Source organism: Ornithodoros turicata, chromosome 4 (assembly GCF_037126465.1).
Source record: "Ornithodoros turicata isolate Travis chromosome 4, ASM3712646v1, whole genome shotgun sequence".
NCBI lineage: Eukaryota > Metazoa > Arthropoda > Arachnida > Ixodida > Argasidae > Ornithodoros > Ornithodoros turicata.
The window spans coordinates 9,675,603-9,690,067 of NC_088204.1; the positions used below are offsets into that span (position 1 = coordinate 9,675,603).

At 46.4% G+C, this 14,465-nt stretch overlaps 1 protein-coding gene across 1 annotated transcript; it reads left to right on the forward strand.

The window, feature by feature from the left end:
• Positions 1-5,264: 5,264 nt before the first annotated feature.
• Positions 5,265-10,524, forward strand: LOC135392702 (uncharacterized). Its single transcript, XM_064623428.1, has 4 exons — positions 5,265-5,692; positions 7,561-7,749; positions 8,649-8,950; positions 9,145-10,524. The coding sequence occupies exons 1-4, from the start codon at positions 5,285-5,287 to the stop codon at positions 10,406-10,408; spliced, it is 2,163 nt and encodes a 720-aa protein (XP_064479498.1). The 5' UTR covers positions 5,265-5,284; the 3' UTR covers positions 10,409-10,524.
• Positions 10,525-14,465: the final 3,941 nt, after the last annotated feature.

Here is a 14,465-nt window from a genome sequence, read left to right on the forward strand (position 1 = left end):
AAAAGGCAGATGGCCGGGTACGTCAACCCGTGTCGACTTTGAGGGGATCAGTTTCCACAAAAATACCCGAAAGAAATGGTACATGTACCTATATATGTGCGTAGTAAGGCTTAGTCTCATTCATAGGTAGTCACTGCCTGTAAAGTGTATAGTGTATATCTGCAAGTGTATCACGGGTATAATTTTATTCATAAGATGTGTGTAATATATCGAATGTGTAAATTTGTAATCTTCGTTGCAACTTCTTTAGCTTTAGCATTAGTTAACAATGTTATAAATGAGTCGCTCCATAATCTTTGTTAATAATGTGAGGTCTCCATACTAGTTATTTGATTATGGGACCTCTTTATGTAAATTCACAAGTGCGTACAAGGATACCAGAATATGATTCTGAAGAAAGAAAAAAAAAATAGCGACAGATAGGTATCGCAACCACTTGAAACCGAGGGAAATAATATTTGTCGTCCTAATTTAGACGGCCAACACCTCAACTAGGGAACATCCATCAGCCCCAAACGAGGCCCAAGGTGACTTTATCGGTATCGATGAGCCCGCCGAAGTATAGTCCGTTTACAACAGCCAGTTGCTTCAGGCGCTAACAGATCGCGCCACAGTAGCCCCGCCATTGCTTACTTTCTAGCAAGCATTACTGCATTGTGCTGCATGCATTACTACTAAGCGCGAGGTCTGTACACCAGCAGGAGCATTACTTTTCCTTGGCGCACCTCCTCTCCTCCTCCTCTTTCCTCTCGTGCTCCTTTTGACCACTACGGAACGCGTGAGGCTACGATACTACTCGTAGATGCGTGTTTCCCGTTATTCCTTACGTTGGATTTGCGCACGGCTCGCGCCTATGGGCCTATCATTAACTCTCCATTCGGTGCACCGTGACGTAGTCGATGACGTTATGGGCTATCGGTGACATAAAATGAGCAAGCTTCTCCGCGCGACAATCCTGCCGCCGCTCACCGTAGCGTATCTGCTTCGTATAGCTTCGTAATACTTCATAAAACTTCGAACGTAAAACCCGGTACGGCGTTGGCTTCATGGCGCATGGGCGAAGCTATCGGAGCTCAGCTAGTGTACCGCCGATAAGGTCACCTCGGGTAATAGCGGACCGCGTCTGGCTAGAATATGGAAGGTGGGATGTGGGACCCCGCGATAAGAGGAAGACAAGGCCCCCAACTACGCGAGAAGCAAGATGGCGGTACGGATTCCAGCAGCCATGCTGCTCAAGGTGTGTGCGAATAACCCTTTCGTGGATGCAACGAAATGGATGGCAATCACAGAACTCAATGGCGTAACATCGAAAGGCTTCGGGGTTCGGGATTCGCCGTGCGGGTGCACTACGACGTTAATTAACCGTACAATCTCCTTTTACGGTGTACTAAAACGCCAACAGCGTTCGTCTCGCGTATCGTGATACCGTTTCGAATTACCGTACGTGTACCGCGTACTCACTAAGTTTTAGTGCGTCCTACACTATAGCTGTTGCGCACGCTAACTCTACTCCACCTAACGTCCCTCGCGGTGTCAACGCAACTTGTACCCAGTACCGTGTATGCCAATGGGGGTCTCGCCATTAGGAGGAGCCTAAAAAAAAGAGGCACGACCTGTCAATCAAATTGAGCATTTTTCATTAGCTGCCACGACACCAATTTTTTTCCGGAAACGATGGCGTAGCTTGGAACGGCGAAGCGAGGATTTCATGACCAAAATTTTCATGACCATGACGATCCCCCCATTTTAAAAAAATCATCACCAAAAAGAAAAAAATAAGCGTTACGATTGTAAAAAAACAAACAAGAAAAAATATGCATTTAACGGCAGGTTCTGCAAGTTCTGCTCCTATATGGCTGGATTTTCTTATAATGATCGGATCCTGGAGAAATATGAAGAGGGAGTTTCAGATATCTTTCCTTCCTTATGCCCGTCTTAGCGTTTACGATATTTCCTAAAAATTCCAATCTAAGTTTCCTTCTTCGGTTTGTTAAGTCTTCCCGTCCTAGCCTTGACTTTAAATCTCTTACACTAACAATAGATCCCATACAACTAAACACCAGGCGAGCCGCAATATTTTGAAGCCTCTCAAGTCTTTGAATTAGTAACATTTCGTGCGGGTCCCAAACCGTACACCCATATTCCAAGATTGGCCGGATCATACTAATATATGCATCACTTCTAGCTTTTAAACCAGCCTGTCTAATGTTGCCAAAAATAAAATGGAGCGTTCTTACTGCTTTCCCAGAAACGTAATTTACGTGGTGGGTCCATCTAAGCTCGCTGCTAAAGAAAACACCAAGATATTTGTACTCAGAAACTGTATCCAAATATAAAGAATGAAGCTTGTAAGAAAACTTGATTACACTAGATTTTCTTGTAACATGCATTACCTTACATTTGCTAGTATTTAAGCTCATGCCCCATTTGTCACACCAAGAAACGATTCAACTTACATCTGCCTGGAGAAGTTGAGCATCTGAAAGATTTAAAATGTCTTTATATAAAACGCAATCGTCTGCGAACAGCCTAATTTTGGAGTTGATTGACTGTGTTATGTCATTAATAAAAATAAGAAATAGGAGAGGTCCCAGAACTGATCCCTGTGGGACACCAGACCGCCCGTAACTTGCCGATGGATGATGCTTTACCTTGACTACTACACGTTGAACCGTGTTACTTAGGTAATCGGCAAGCCACTGTAAAACATCCCTATCTATGCCAAGGAAGAAAAGTTTGTGTAAAACATTGGCGTGTGGAACCATATCAAATGCCTTCCGAAAATCTACAAATACAACGTCTGCTTGTACACCCTTATCAAAAGAGGAGACAAAATCATGATGGAATTCAGTAAGTTGAGTGGCACATGAATAAGTCTGACGAAAACCATGCTGTACTTCAGAAAAATGATTATTGTCACTCAAATGCTCGAAAATACCCGAGTAAATTATGTGCTCTAATATCTTAGATGAAGCAGAGAGAAGAGAAATTGGGCGATAATTAACAACATCATGCCTAGAACCAGACTTAAAAATTGGGACAACATTGGCCGATTTCCATTCATTAGGTATAATATGGCTGCATAAGGACTTGTTGTACAAAATAAGAAGATAAGACGCGATAACATTAGCACACCGTTGCATAATAACTGTGCATATTCCATCAGGCCCCACTGCTTTTTTAATGTTTACATTCTGCAATAGATACAGTATGCCCTCATAACTAACGCATAGACGAGGCATTGAAACCCTAATACATTGGGTGACATCAGGGAGGGTACAGGGTTCAAGCACTTGGAACACAGATGAAATTTTCAGCGCTATCTGATACAATCATACCTTGATTTGAAAGGTCAGGAATGCCTGCTGTATCACCTCTGTTCACCTTCAAGAACCTCCAAAATTCCTTTCTTCCCTCTTTGTCTTTACAGATCCGATCGAAGAATGTCTGTTTCGCTTCGTTCATTTGAACCCTGAACAGATCACTTTCTTTGAACTGAGTATAATAAAAAGGGGTATTATGTTTACGATATTTTACGTATGCAGCGTTCCTCCTCCTAATAAGTGAGCGTAACTCCGTGTTAAACCAGGGTTTGTCTCTCGCACGCCTGTGACTAAGAGTCTTACTATGGACATACATTGCTATACAATCTAATATTAACAAATGAAGACATTTCCACAAAGAGTTGATGTCAGTATTGCTGGACATTTCAACAAACTGGGGAAGAAATCTGAAAGTCTTGAGGACATCGATTCATAGTCACCGAGTCATCGATTCATAGTCATAGCGGTAAACGAGACGCTCTTTGCGTACATCAGATATTGAAAATACAGGCATTACATCAGCCAAGATTATATATTTGAAACAAGAACGGCTCTTTGTCTGCTAATGGCGACGAACAATAAAGGTTGTGCAGAGTAGTCTATGGTATGGGGTGGGGAGAACTTCTTCTTCTTCCACCACTAGGAACAGTGGCCACCAGCCACACAGGGCGATTGGCCAGGGTTTCGTGCGGAGTAATCTCTAGAGGGGAGGGGAGAACTTGTTTATAAAAGAAAGAAAGAAATGATGGTATGGGTATAGTGCACGATCTAGTATATAGACAGCGACCTGGACAAACGTCAATCGCCAATGGAAGAGCTGCGTTTTGACTAATTAGAGTAATGAGCGCTAGAAGCGCTCATAGCAATAAGCATTATTAATAACAATAATGGTTATATTATTAATAAATGGGCGCAGGGCGAAGCGGCAATAAGAAGTGCTACCGAAGTATTATACCGTGGCGCTAGGGGAGCTCAGTCAAACGCAAATAGCTATTGCATTGGAAAAAAAAAGAAAGAAAAGGAAAAGGAGAAAGCGCACGTAAAAAGAAGAGAGAGAGAGAGAGAGAGAGAGAAAAAAAAAGACACTATTGCTTTGCATGTGTCCTGTCTGTAGTAGTGGGTCGTTAGTGGGATTCATTGGAACCCAGAATAAATCTTTCGTGAACTTCGCAACTATAGTGCTTAGCTTTCGTAAGGGATAGAGTACATTGGTCCGACGCAGCAAGAATTGTGAATTTTGAATTCTTCACAAAGACAACGACAATACCAGCTGGAATTCAAGAACGCGTGCAAAATGTGTATAGCGAGTCCGCACGGTCGTATGCTGCAGTCAAGAGATGAGCAGCATTGCTTACACCTGGTAGGGTGTCGTTGGAAGACGATGAACGGGAACGTCGTTCAATTGAATTAATTATTGAAGGAACCTACAGCGAAGTGAAAGATACGGTTATGCATTTCGGGTCTTCGTTACCGCACGAGGCGACGTCATCCACCTTAGTGTAGAAATCAGTTCAACATCATACTGTGCGGCGTGACGTACTTCCTAGCGGTCTGCCGGCAGACACTGCTCTAGTCTTCGAGTCCACGAACTTTTTTACTTTAGCGGTATAATCACACCGTAAAAAGAGATAACGAAAGACAAAGCCAGATATTCGGCGCACGGGTATCAGCATATTAAGGAGCATGTCAGAAACATGGACTGTCGCTTCTATAAAACTTTGGGCGGAAACATCGCTTTCCTTTTTTTACCTCGCCGCTTTCCAACGTACAGTGGACCACTTGGACAAGATGACCGGTTTCACTACATATGACGCTGGCTGGCTAGTTGCGTCCCACGGATTTTTCTCACGAAGAAAGAGCCTACATGGATGCAGGCCAAAGAGGGAGGAAAAGAAGAAGACGATGATATGGTGATTTTCTCTCGTGTTTTGCACGCACCACGTGTCCTTGTGCGTTCTATCATGAAGCAACAGCAGCAGAATCGGAGTCCTTCGCCCAAAGAAGCACATCCCACCATGGAGGGAAGAACCATACCACCGGAACCAAAGCAGTCAGTACCTGTTCGGACGGAGTCACCAGTCCAGCCAACACCAGCAGGCAGCTTGCTACAAGTGAGAGACAGGCGAAGGATCCACGAGAGCAGGGTACTTGCAGTCATCACGACCGTTATCGTGCTGGTCATGATCGGCATGGTGGTTTCGTGGGCGTACACCGCTGCGAGGATCTCTCGGCACCGACATGAAAATGTCACTCGATTCTGCTGCCCAGAAATCATTCAAGCCCTCTACCAGGTTGCGAACCTGAGCAAGGATCCGTGCACCAACTTTTATGAGCACACCTGCCATAGGTTCAGTCAAGCTACAGGCACGGTAAGTCTTCCAGTTACTAGCCTCGGGTATTGGTAGGAAGTGTATCGCCGAAGTAATAAATATCCCTAGCATTTAGACTGTTTTGAAGAGCTGAGCGGCAGCAGAATGTGTTCTTATTGCTCGAAGTACGTCGTTAGGGCCATCAACAAAGCTTTGTTCAGACGTTCGGTGGCTTGTATAGTAATGCACAAGATGGCAATACTCCAGGGCAACGAAACAAGAGGACCTGTGACTACGAAATGTCGGGAAGAGAGGCAAATTATATTTTGAGAAATAGTAATCCGAAAAAGGAGAGAGGCTGGTGCTACGTGTGTTCGGCTAACGCTGTTTAGCAGTTTCGTAATATGCACATCAACATTGCGTTTCTACTTGCCCATTTAACGTAATAAAAACATGACTGAGCAGAGATTCGAAATACCACCATGTCTGGGCTTTGTTTCAAAGTCTCTGTACTTCATACGGTAGACCAAACATACTATATGAGACGATTTCCTTAGCAGTGTATTCACACAAGCGATCTCCTCACGAAAGATTCTAGTGGAAGAAAAAGCGAAAACACCGCACATAGAGAAGGAGTTCCGTCCCGTGTTATGTTGAGCATTCACTCTGTGCGGAATATCGGGAGTGGCGTACTGTGCACTTAGCAGACGACACTTAGCAGACGACACCGTCAACGCCTTTCCTGTCGTCTGCTAGGTAATATCTGGATGTAGTTCCGTATCGGGACCACTGGCTTTTTTTAAAGAGAAACGAATAAAAACAAAAATCTAACGCTTTTACGTGAAAGAGGAAGTCAACAGGAATGTCCCTCGTATATTGCGTAAAATGTATAAAAATTAAATTTTATCGCCGGTTTCTTGATGGCGATCCGCCATCTTGGCTGAGGACCTTACTGACCTAACCCGAGGCACAGTCTCGACGCCCGCACCGCCTAGTGCGTGCCTGGGGGGGGGGGGGGGGCGGCGCCCCCCCCAGACCCCCCAATCTGTAGAACCTAACTTAACCCAACCTCACTAAAGTGAGGTGATTTAGCCCATTTCGACGACCCTACCTTTCGCAAGACGGCAAGTTTCGAATCCGTTAGGCTTAGCATTCCCGTGTTTCTCCTGCGCTAAAAGTGAATCAGATGGGGTTGTTTAAATGCATATAAAAAAACTTCTAGTCCACAGAATTTTATAATTCTTACATTTTTAGCTTCAGTATATGATCTTCTTCCACTTCTATGCAATATTTACTTTCCTAACCGTTTCAGTAATTTTTAAAAACGAGTGGTCCCGATACGGAACTACACCCGAATATCTTGTGGCTGTCTCGAAGGATATTCCCCACGGTTAGCTGTGTACGTGAACACTTGGCGTTGAGCGTTCGCGCAATACCACCTAGACAGAGAAAGATTGGGCACTGCCTCCTCTCCCTCTTTCAATTCATCAGAATTCGTCTGCTACTGCGATTAACCGTTCTGAGAATTCACGAACCCGCAAATGATTGCAGCTCACATGAAACCTGAAGACCAAATATTTAGACAAAAAGTGCAAGATTTCATCCAGAAAATCAGCTCTGAGAAAGATTGGGATCGTTTTGTGCTTTATTTTCAAGTTTTCCCATTTAGTACGTGGGGACGTTCAATCATAACTCGCAGATGACTGTGGTTCTTTTCCCCGGCCACGACCGCTAAAAGCACGTTCATGATTGGGTACTGCCGTTGAAAACGCGATCCTGATTGGCATGTCCACGTGCGTGCATGCTTTCTGTATCTAGGTGGCGTTTGCTCGCGCTCCGAATGCTATGACGTTTTTCGCGTCTTCCGCTTCTGCGGTGACATCGCTCGGTAATGACAGAATGAAGCATGAAATATAATATTCTTTCAGGTTCGTAGGAAAGTTATGCGGGACGTGGTGGATTCAATCTTCCAAATGAGGGCTCCCAATGTGGCAGGAAGAGAGGTCCCACGTTCAAAGACAGCACGGTTGCTTGGCGAGTTGTACGGGGGTTGCCTCCGTGTTGCCCAAATCGACTTCCCGACCATCGTCAGTGTTTCCCTTGAAAGGGTACTCGCGGTACGTGGCCATATTGAACTATCCTGTGCACTGTAATAACATATTACCAATCGCCCCTGCTGTAGAGGTTACATAGGAATTGGTAACGAGCTTAGAAGAAACTCTCTGGTGGCCAGAGGTTACGGGCAGCGTCACGATCATTCGCAAGAGTTACACGATCACAATGCGCTCGATGTAACCCGTAAACAAACTGTTACTTGTAAATAGGTATAAACAGGTAACGCTTATGACGGTTTTATGTGCACTGTCAGCGGAGTATACTCTCGGATTTCTTCCCCAAAGCGAAGTAGTATTATTTCAAAAATATCTGGGCACAAACATTACCGCGTACAGTGCAGAGAAAGTTTTGAGAATTTCAGTGTATTTTCGGCATACTTTCAATCTTGAATGCCTACCAGATCCCGGTTGTGATCCCGCGACGTTGTGAAATGCCGTGTCAATGTCCGGTTACGCTAGTTCCATCTTCACGCACGTTGCGCATTTCGTTGCGTGAAACGGTGCGCAGCACGCACGGCGTAAGCTTTCACGCCCAGGAGAGATTGTCACTCCGTGGGATAGCGCCCCCGAATTTCATGCAGCGGGTAGAAGTTGCGGAATGCACAGTAGTACGAGGAACTACAGACAGCCACGTTCCCGTTTGCTTGCCACATTGACACTCCCTTGCCAGCACTGGTTCCTCGCCTTTGCCCGCGCCACATGTATTTACGCGACCATGTGGTTTGCTCTGCCCGAATACTGGTATATACAGCCTCTTTCACACTGCGTTTTACGCACCACGTTGCATATAGGAAGGGCATCTCTCCTCAAGTCGCATTGACTTCGAGTTCATGCCGCGAAACACGCGATTGTCCCAAGTGAAGACAGTGGGGCATCTCATTCCCGATTCTGTTTGCTTGAAGGTACTTCTGGTGCTAGCGGTACCTACTCAAGCCGAGCTGCTCGAACGGACGCTATATGCAAGTTCCGAACGGTACCTCACCTTCTTCCTCGATGTTTACTACGCCATCCACAGCGAACCTGGTGTCACCACCATGAACATCAAAATCAGCGACATCTATTACGCAGACAATTTGTTGCCAAGGAACGCCCTTGAAATCGCTCTGGCAGCGATTGATCGCATGGTGGGCATACGTGTGCCACTTGATAGACTCTTGGACTTCATGAGGGAAATACAGCGAGGGCCACACAGCACATCATCAAAGTCAGTGTATTCGTTAAGTCGAAACATAGAAACAAGGCATAACGCATAACATGTATAATCATAGTTATGGCCAGGTCATTGACGGCGGTGCCAGGACACCCAGATCCCCACTCTAGATCCGCGTCTGGCCTTAATTATGCTTTGGTTCTGAAATTAGGAATGGTGTAGAATAAATGAATCTTGTTCTGTTCTAGGAGGCAGGACCAGTCAATGGCCAGACGTCCACCAACGGAACCTCCAGAGTCCAAAATCACGTTCTCGCAACTGCTCGCCTTGCAGCCGAGCGTTCTTCGGGAATCTTGGGAATATGCGTTCTCCAAACTTTCGTACTCTCAAAATTCAACCATCGAGGTCACTTCTCCCAAAACTGTCCTCTACATTCTCGGTACGTTCCTGAACGAGACCAGGCGACCAGAAGGCTTTGCGCTACTCGCATTACTAGGAGCGGCCTACCTGCACCCAGGCTTCTGGGACTCGGAGCGCGACAGCGGAGCTGGAGCAGCTCAAACTTGCGACAATATCATCAATACCTACACGCCTTTGTGGAATGACGCATTGAGCTTTATTTTGACTAGTAGTGAAACAGACGACAAAGTACGCTCGATCTTCAACAGCGCCATCTACGCCGTTACCCAAGTGGCAATTAGTATTTACGAATCACAGGCGCACTCGCGAGTGCGCGGCATCATCAACAGCACAAAGCTGATCTTACCCTCGGACCGGAACGCACACGGAGTCAATATATCGTCTAAGACGTTCGCAAACATCAAAGACTTATTTCAAGAAACGGAGGATGCCAAAATCGTCAGGTTTTATGCATATAACACCATCGATGTGCTGAAACTGTGGAATGAATACGACAGGACTCAGGCTCTCAACGGCATCAAACCCGACATTGGTACGAAGAGAAACGTTTCCGAAATGGTGATTCGGCGGATAGGCGATTACATTCACGTCCCACCGGCGGTGTACACCTTGTTACACTTCAACGATACTGTGCATAGGTTGGTCAACATGGCTGTACTCGGCGTTCAAATCGCCGACGCACTGTGGGACAAGATAATCGCGGGCACGATGAACGATTCGAAGACATCTCTTATAGTGAGCTGTCGGAACCAGAGAAACATTACGCGAATGACGGATATGTCAAACATCAAGTTCCCTTTGCTGAGCATATGGACTTCGGCTCTAATTTCAATGGACGACACGTGGACGACCATGATGGAGGGCTGGGGATTGTGGAGGGTATCTCCCAGTCGAGTATTTTATATGCTCGTCTTCTATTACCACATGTGTGAGCGTGGAGCTGAGACAGCACTTGGAGCGCAACTGGGCGGCTTTTTGAGCGCGCTTCCGGATTTCAATACCGCTTTCAACTGCACGGAACGGAATGTTGGTGGAAACTGTTCTGACGCTCTGAAGAGAATAGCGTATCGCTATATAGAAGTGGAACATTGAGAGTGTGCCGCCGACTGTTGAGAGTAGATATATGTTTTGCGAGTGTCTGTCTGCAGCTATAGCGGGCACACACTACAATTAGCAGCCTGAATAGAAAATACTTTCTTCAATGCCGATTTTTGTCCTCTTGTGTGAAAAGTTTTGGTCCTTGTGGCGACTAGGGTGGGGTCCAGGGCAACGCCAGGTATTCGTCCAGCTTCCCCCTCATCTCCTAGCACACCTAAAAAATCTCTCCACCTCTCCAAATGCCAGCCAGAAAGGCCTACCCACTACGGGACACCATCCCCCCCCCCCCCCCCCAGTCCCAAATCCCTAGTCAACGCCTGCTTAATCCCCCCCTCCCTCTATATCTCCACAGTCGCAGCAGCTAGTCAAGATATCCGCAGACTGTTTTCAAGCACATGCCTTCAGTGGCTACCACAGGCTGCGCAATTAGCTGATTGCAGCTAGTTTCCATTATCGCTACAGCACCGCTGAAAACAACGTCGTGATTGGCACACTGTATTTCTTACGTCCTGTCGCTGAAGCGATTAGGCTTTGCCTTGCTTATGTGGTGTTGGCTAAGTGCTGGTGAGATATGGTTTGTTGCTTCCCAATACTGCAATATTACTTCTGTCACTGCCCGCTAGTCGGCGGCTTACCAGGACCAGGCGACGGAAGCGAGAGAATAATACCTTTTTCATAACGCTTCTGCGCATGCTCTGTGACCCTGACGGCGCCGAAGGTGGTTCCCTACGTATTCAATAGACGCCTGATTACTAGCTCCCTGTGTGTAGGGTGGAGCCACACTTTGTAGAAGCAAATGCCGCCATTTTGACTTCCACGCTTACCATGCATGAATGCGGTGTACCAGTTTCACCGGCTTTTCAACCTCATCTGAGACGACAGTGTAGTATGACGCGAAGCCCTAGCTAAGCTAAGACCTTAGTCGGCTGTGCTCCGGCGCGCGCCGACCATGTTTCGGTGGACAGCCGCTAGGATACGACACGAGTGTCTATGGTCTATGGTAAAGTCTATGGTCTATGGTAAAGTCAGTCTAGAACACGACCTACTAGATTTATGACGATCATGTCATAATCGGCCACCCCTAGAAGCTAACGGCGAGATCTACATTATGATTGCTATGAAAGCGCGTAGAATGATAATCAACTTTAGAAGGAAGCACCACCGTGTGACATTCACTGCTTGTATAAAAATTAAGTAAGGTAAGCAAAGTACTGCAGAAATTGAGGAAGCAATAGCTGGATCAGAAGCAATAGCCGGAGGATCGGAAAGGCTTAGAGTAAGGTCCTTACACTATGAAGAACTCTCGAAGAACGGTTATTTTTCTGTGTGCAAATACTCCACGCTCTCCACGATTTTGCTGCTGGCCGCCTCGAAAATTTTAGCTTGCTTAGAATAGCGTTATACGCCTCTTGGCTGAACTCACTAAACCACAGGCACACAGGCAAACGCTTTCTCATTTTTCTTTGCTTAGTAACAGGGTAGTGATATAGCAGCTGACGTCTGGACTAAATGAGTTGAATCTCTTATTTCTTGAAAACACGTTCTAAGTGTCTGCAAAACGTCTTTCTCATTATGCAAACTGAGGAAAACCACCGAACATATTTTCTTCACTTGGAGTGACTTCAAGTGCTCATCTGTCGTCTGCTATCGGTTTCTCGTAAGTTTTTTTTTTTTTTTTCAGAACGATTCCCGAGTGAATACCTTTGCAAATTCGAAAAGTACGCTGCGCTTCACGCCTCTGTGTATAACGGAACGGAACGAATCGTACGTTTCACAATCCCTATGCTTGAAATGTGAACGTAAGATAGTGTTTGTTTGCGAAACGTTTTGCAGTGCGTACGCGTGCATCATCAGTCGTCGATAAAGGGTTTAAGGTGCCAAGCGTAAGCAAATAATGGCATTATTTTCGCATTCCTGAGTTGCAAATATTTGCTTTTACCCAGTTGTACCTGCGATCGAAGAGAGACGACGTGACAATCCTATATCTGCATCGTTGCCAGGTATGCGTATTGACACCTCAACTATTGGTAGTGCACACAGCTTGCTTCATCGTACTGAAAGGCTTCAAACCTCAGCAGAAGGACGCCCTTAGTGCAGCCCTAGTGTGGTGCTGTGGACGAATGTCCTAGCGTAAACATATTAGAACCATGCAAACGACGGGAACGGGCATGCTGTTTCCTTGCTTCTCCTGCATGCAATATGCAAGTGCAGTGAAAGCACACTTTACAGGAGACCGCCCCACCCCTCTCTCCCTCCGGATACCTGTATATGAAACAAGCACCACAATGATTGACCTAGTTCGACTGTGTATTTCGCCAATTGTCTCTCCCGGGAAGTTCACATACATTAAATAAACGAGATTCATAGGTTCCCATTGCCTCTGCAGCATGGGGAGCCCCGGTGACGTGCGTTTGTCTGCCAATCAGAGGGCAAGCGCGCAGTCGACTGCCTTCGCGGATGACTGTTACCAAGCTCGTCTACTCGGCGCCGTCCAGACGACCGCCGGTCAGGCGACTCACCTTCGTCAAATGCGTGTGATGATTCGTCGGTTGCAGCGTGACGTTTGCGCGCTCTTCCAGAGAGGGAATTCCGCCATACTCCCAACATCCGGGGTCTGCTCTCGCGGTGTACTCCATCAAATTGCGCGAAAACAACGCCAGCAATTCGCATGGGATTTTAGGAGACATGGTCAGTGATCAACGAGGAGTAAAATGACAGAACAGTTTCGGAATCGATGAGAACGAGGGATACCGTCCTTTTAAGGATGGACATACGCTTTACATAGTTCATTTCCATTTATAGAATGCATCCTCCATTAAATGTAGAAATATGATAAATATGGAGACTACACAGGCGCTATGACAGTTCTTCGAGAGTACGACGTGAGGAATATAACATTTCATTCGTGCCCTAGAGCTCCTCATGCCGATAACGCTGGTTGCGCTTCCGTGTGTTCGTACACGATTTGACCCTGCGTGGGTATGGCACCGGCCAGGAGAAGAACTAGAATATTAGGCTCAGCAGTAACATCCACAAAGTACAGGCAGCACAAGTAGGTCCTGTGAATCCGTCCAAAGAGTTTCCAAACTGAGCAAACCTATACAGTCGCAAAAGAAGCCCGCTACTCATGAGGGAGAATGAAGGGCCCGTTCAAATTTCTGAAGAGGCCTTGAAGAGCACGTATTACGTAGAGAGAGAGGGAGAGACTTTGTGTGTTCAAGTTGTTCGTGTGGTCTGAAGAGATCGCGTCGGTGTTTGGTTTTATGTGTCGTGCACTGCCGGAGAGCTGAAGCGTTGCTCGTTGGGGAACATTCCGGGTACTCGTTATACGAATGCGTTGTACCGATTTCTGTTCCGAGGAAGGAACATGGAAATGAAAATGACGCATCCTATAACCATAATTATAATCCGTACAATGTGACCTCAGTCGGATTTAGTTGGGAGACGTGGGGGCGTGTGACGGGTGTCACTACCCCCTGCAAGGTTTAATTGTGGCTATGATGATAGTATACTTATGATGGTATTAAATATCCCGTTCAACAGCAAGACTGGTGCTTAGAGGAGCAGTAGCGAATGCCCCTTCAATAGTTTTCTCGTTTTTTTACTGCAGCGCAATGTGCAACAAGTAGTACGCGCTCTTGCGCAAGAACGATAATCGTAACTCACTTGCAACGCGCGCACTCGGGAAAGAGGTTTTTGATCTGCACGCCTTCTGGAAACCCCTTCCTTCCTTCAGAGAGCACGTAAGTGGGTGAGGGATGCTGACGCCACCACTCAGTGACGTAGAGAGTACTCCGCAAGTAGCGTCGCGCCGTGTCCGTAGTGGGTGCGGTTTCAGTTGGTAATGAGACCTTACGGCTGCTGGCAACAATGATGGTACGTTTCACGGACCTGACTATACGTCACGCCAGGGGAGTGGGCCGGCCCTCCAAGGTCACGCCGCACCGCTCATGGTTGCTTTTTCGGAGCGTTTTCGTAAATTTATTTGCGCAGTGACACGACACGGTACGGTACGGCGAAAGTATCTTGCACGGTGACGCCTAAGAGGCTG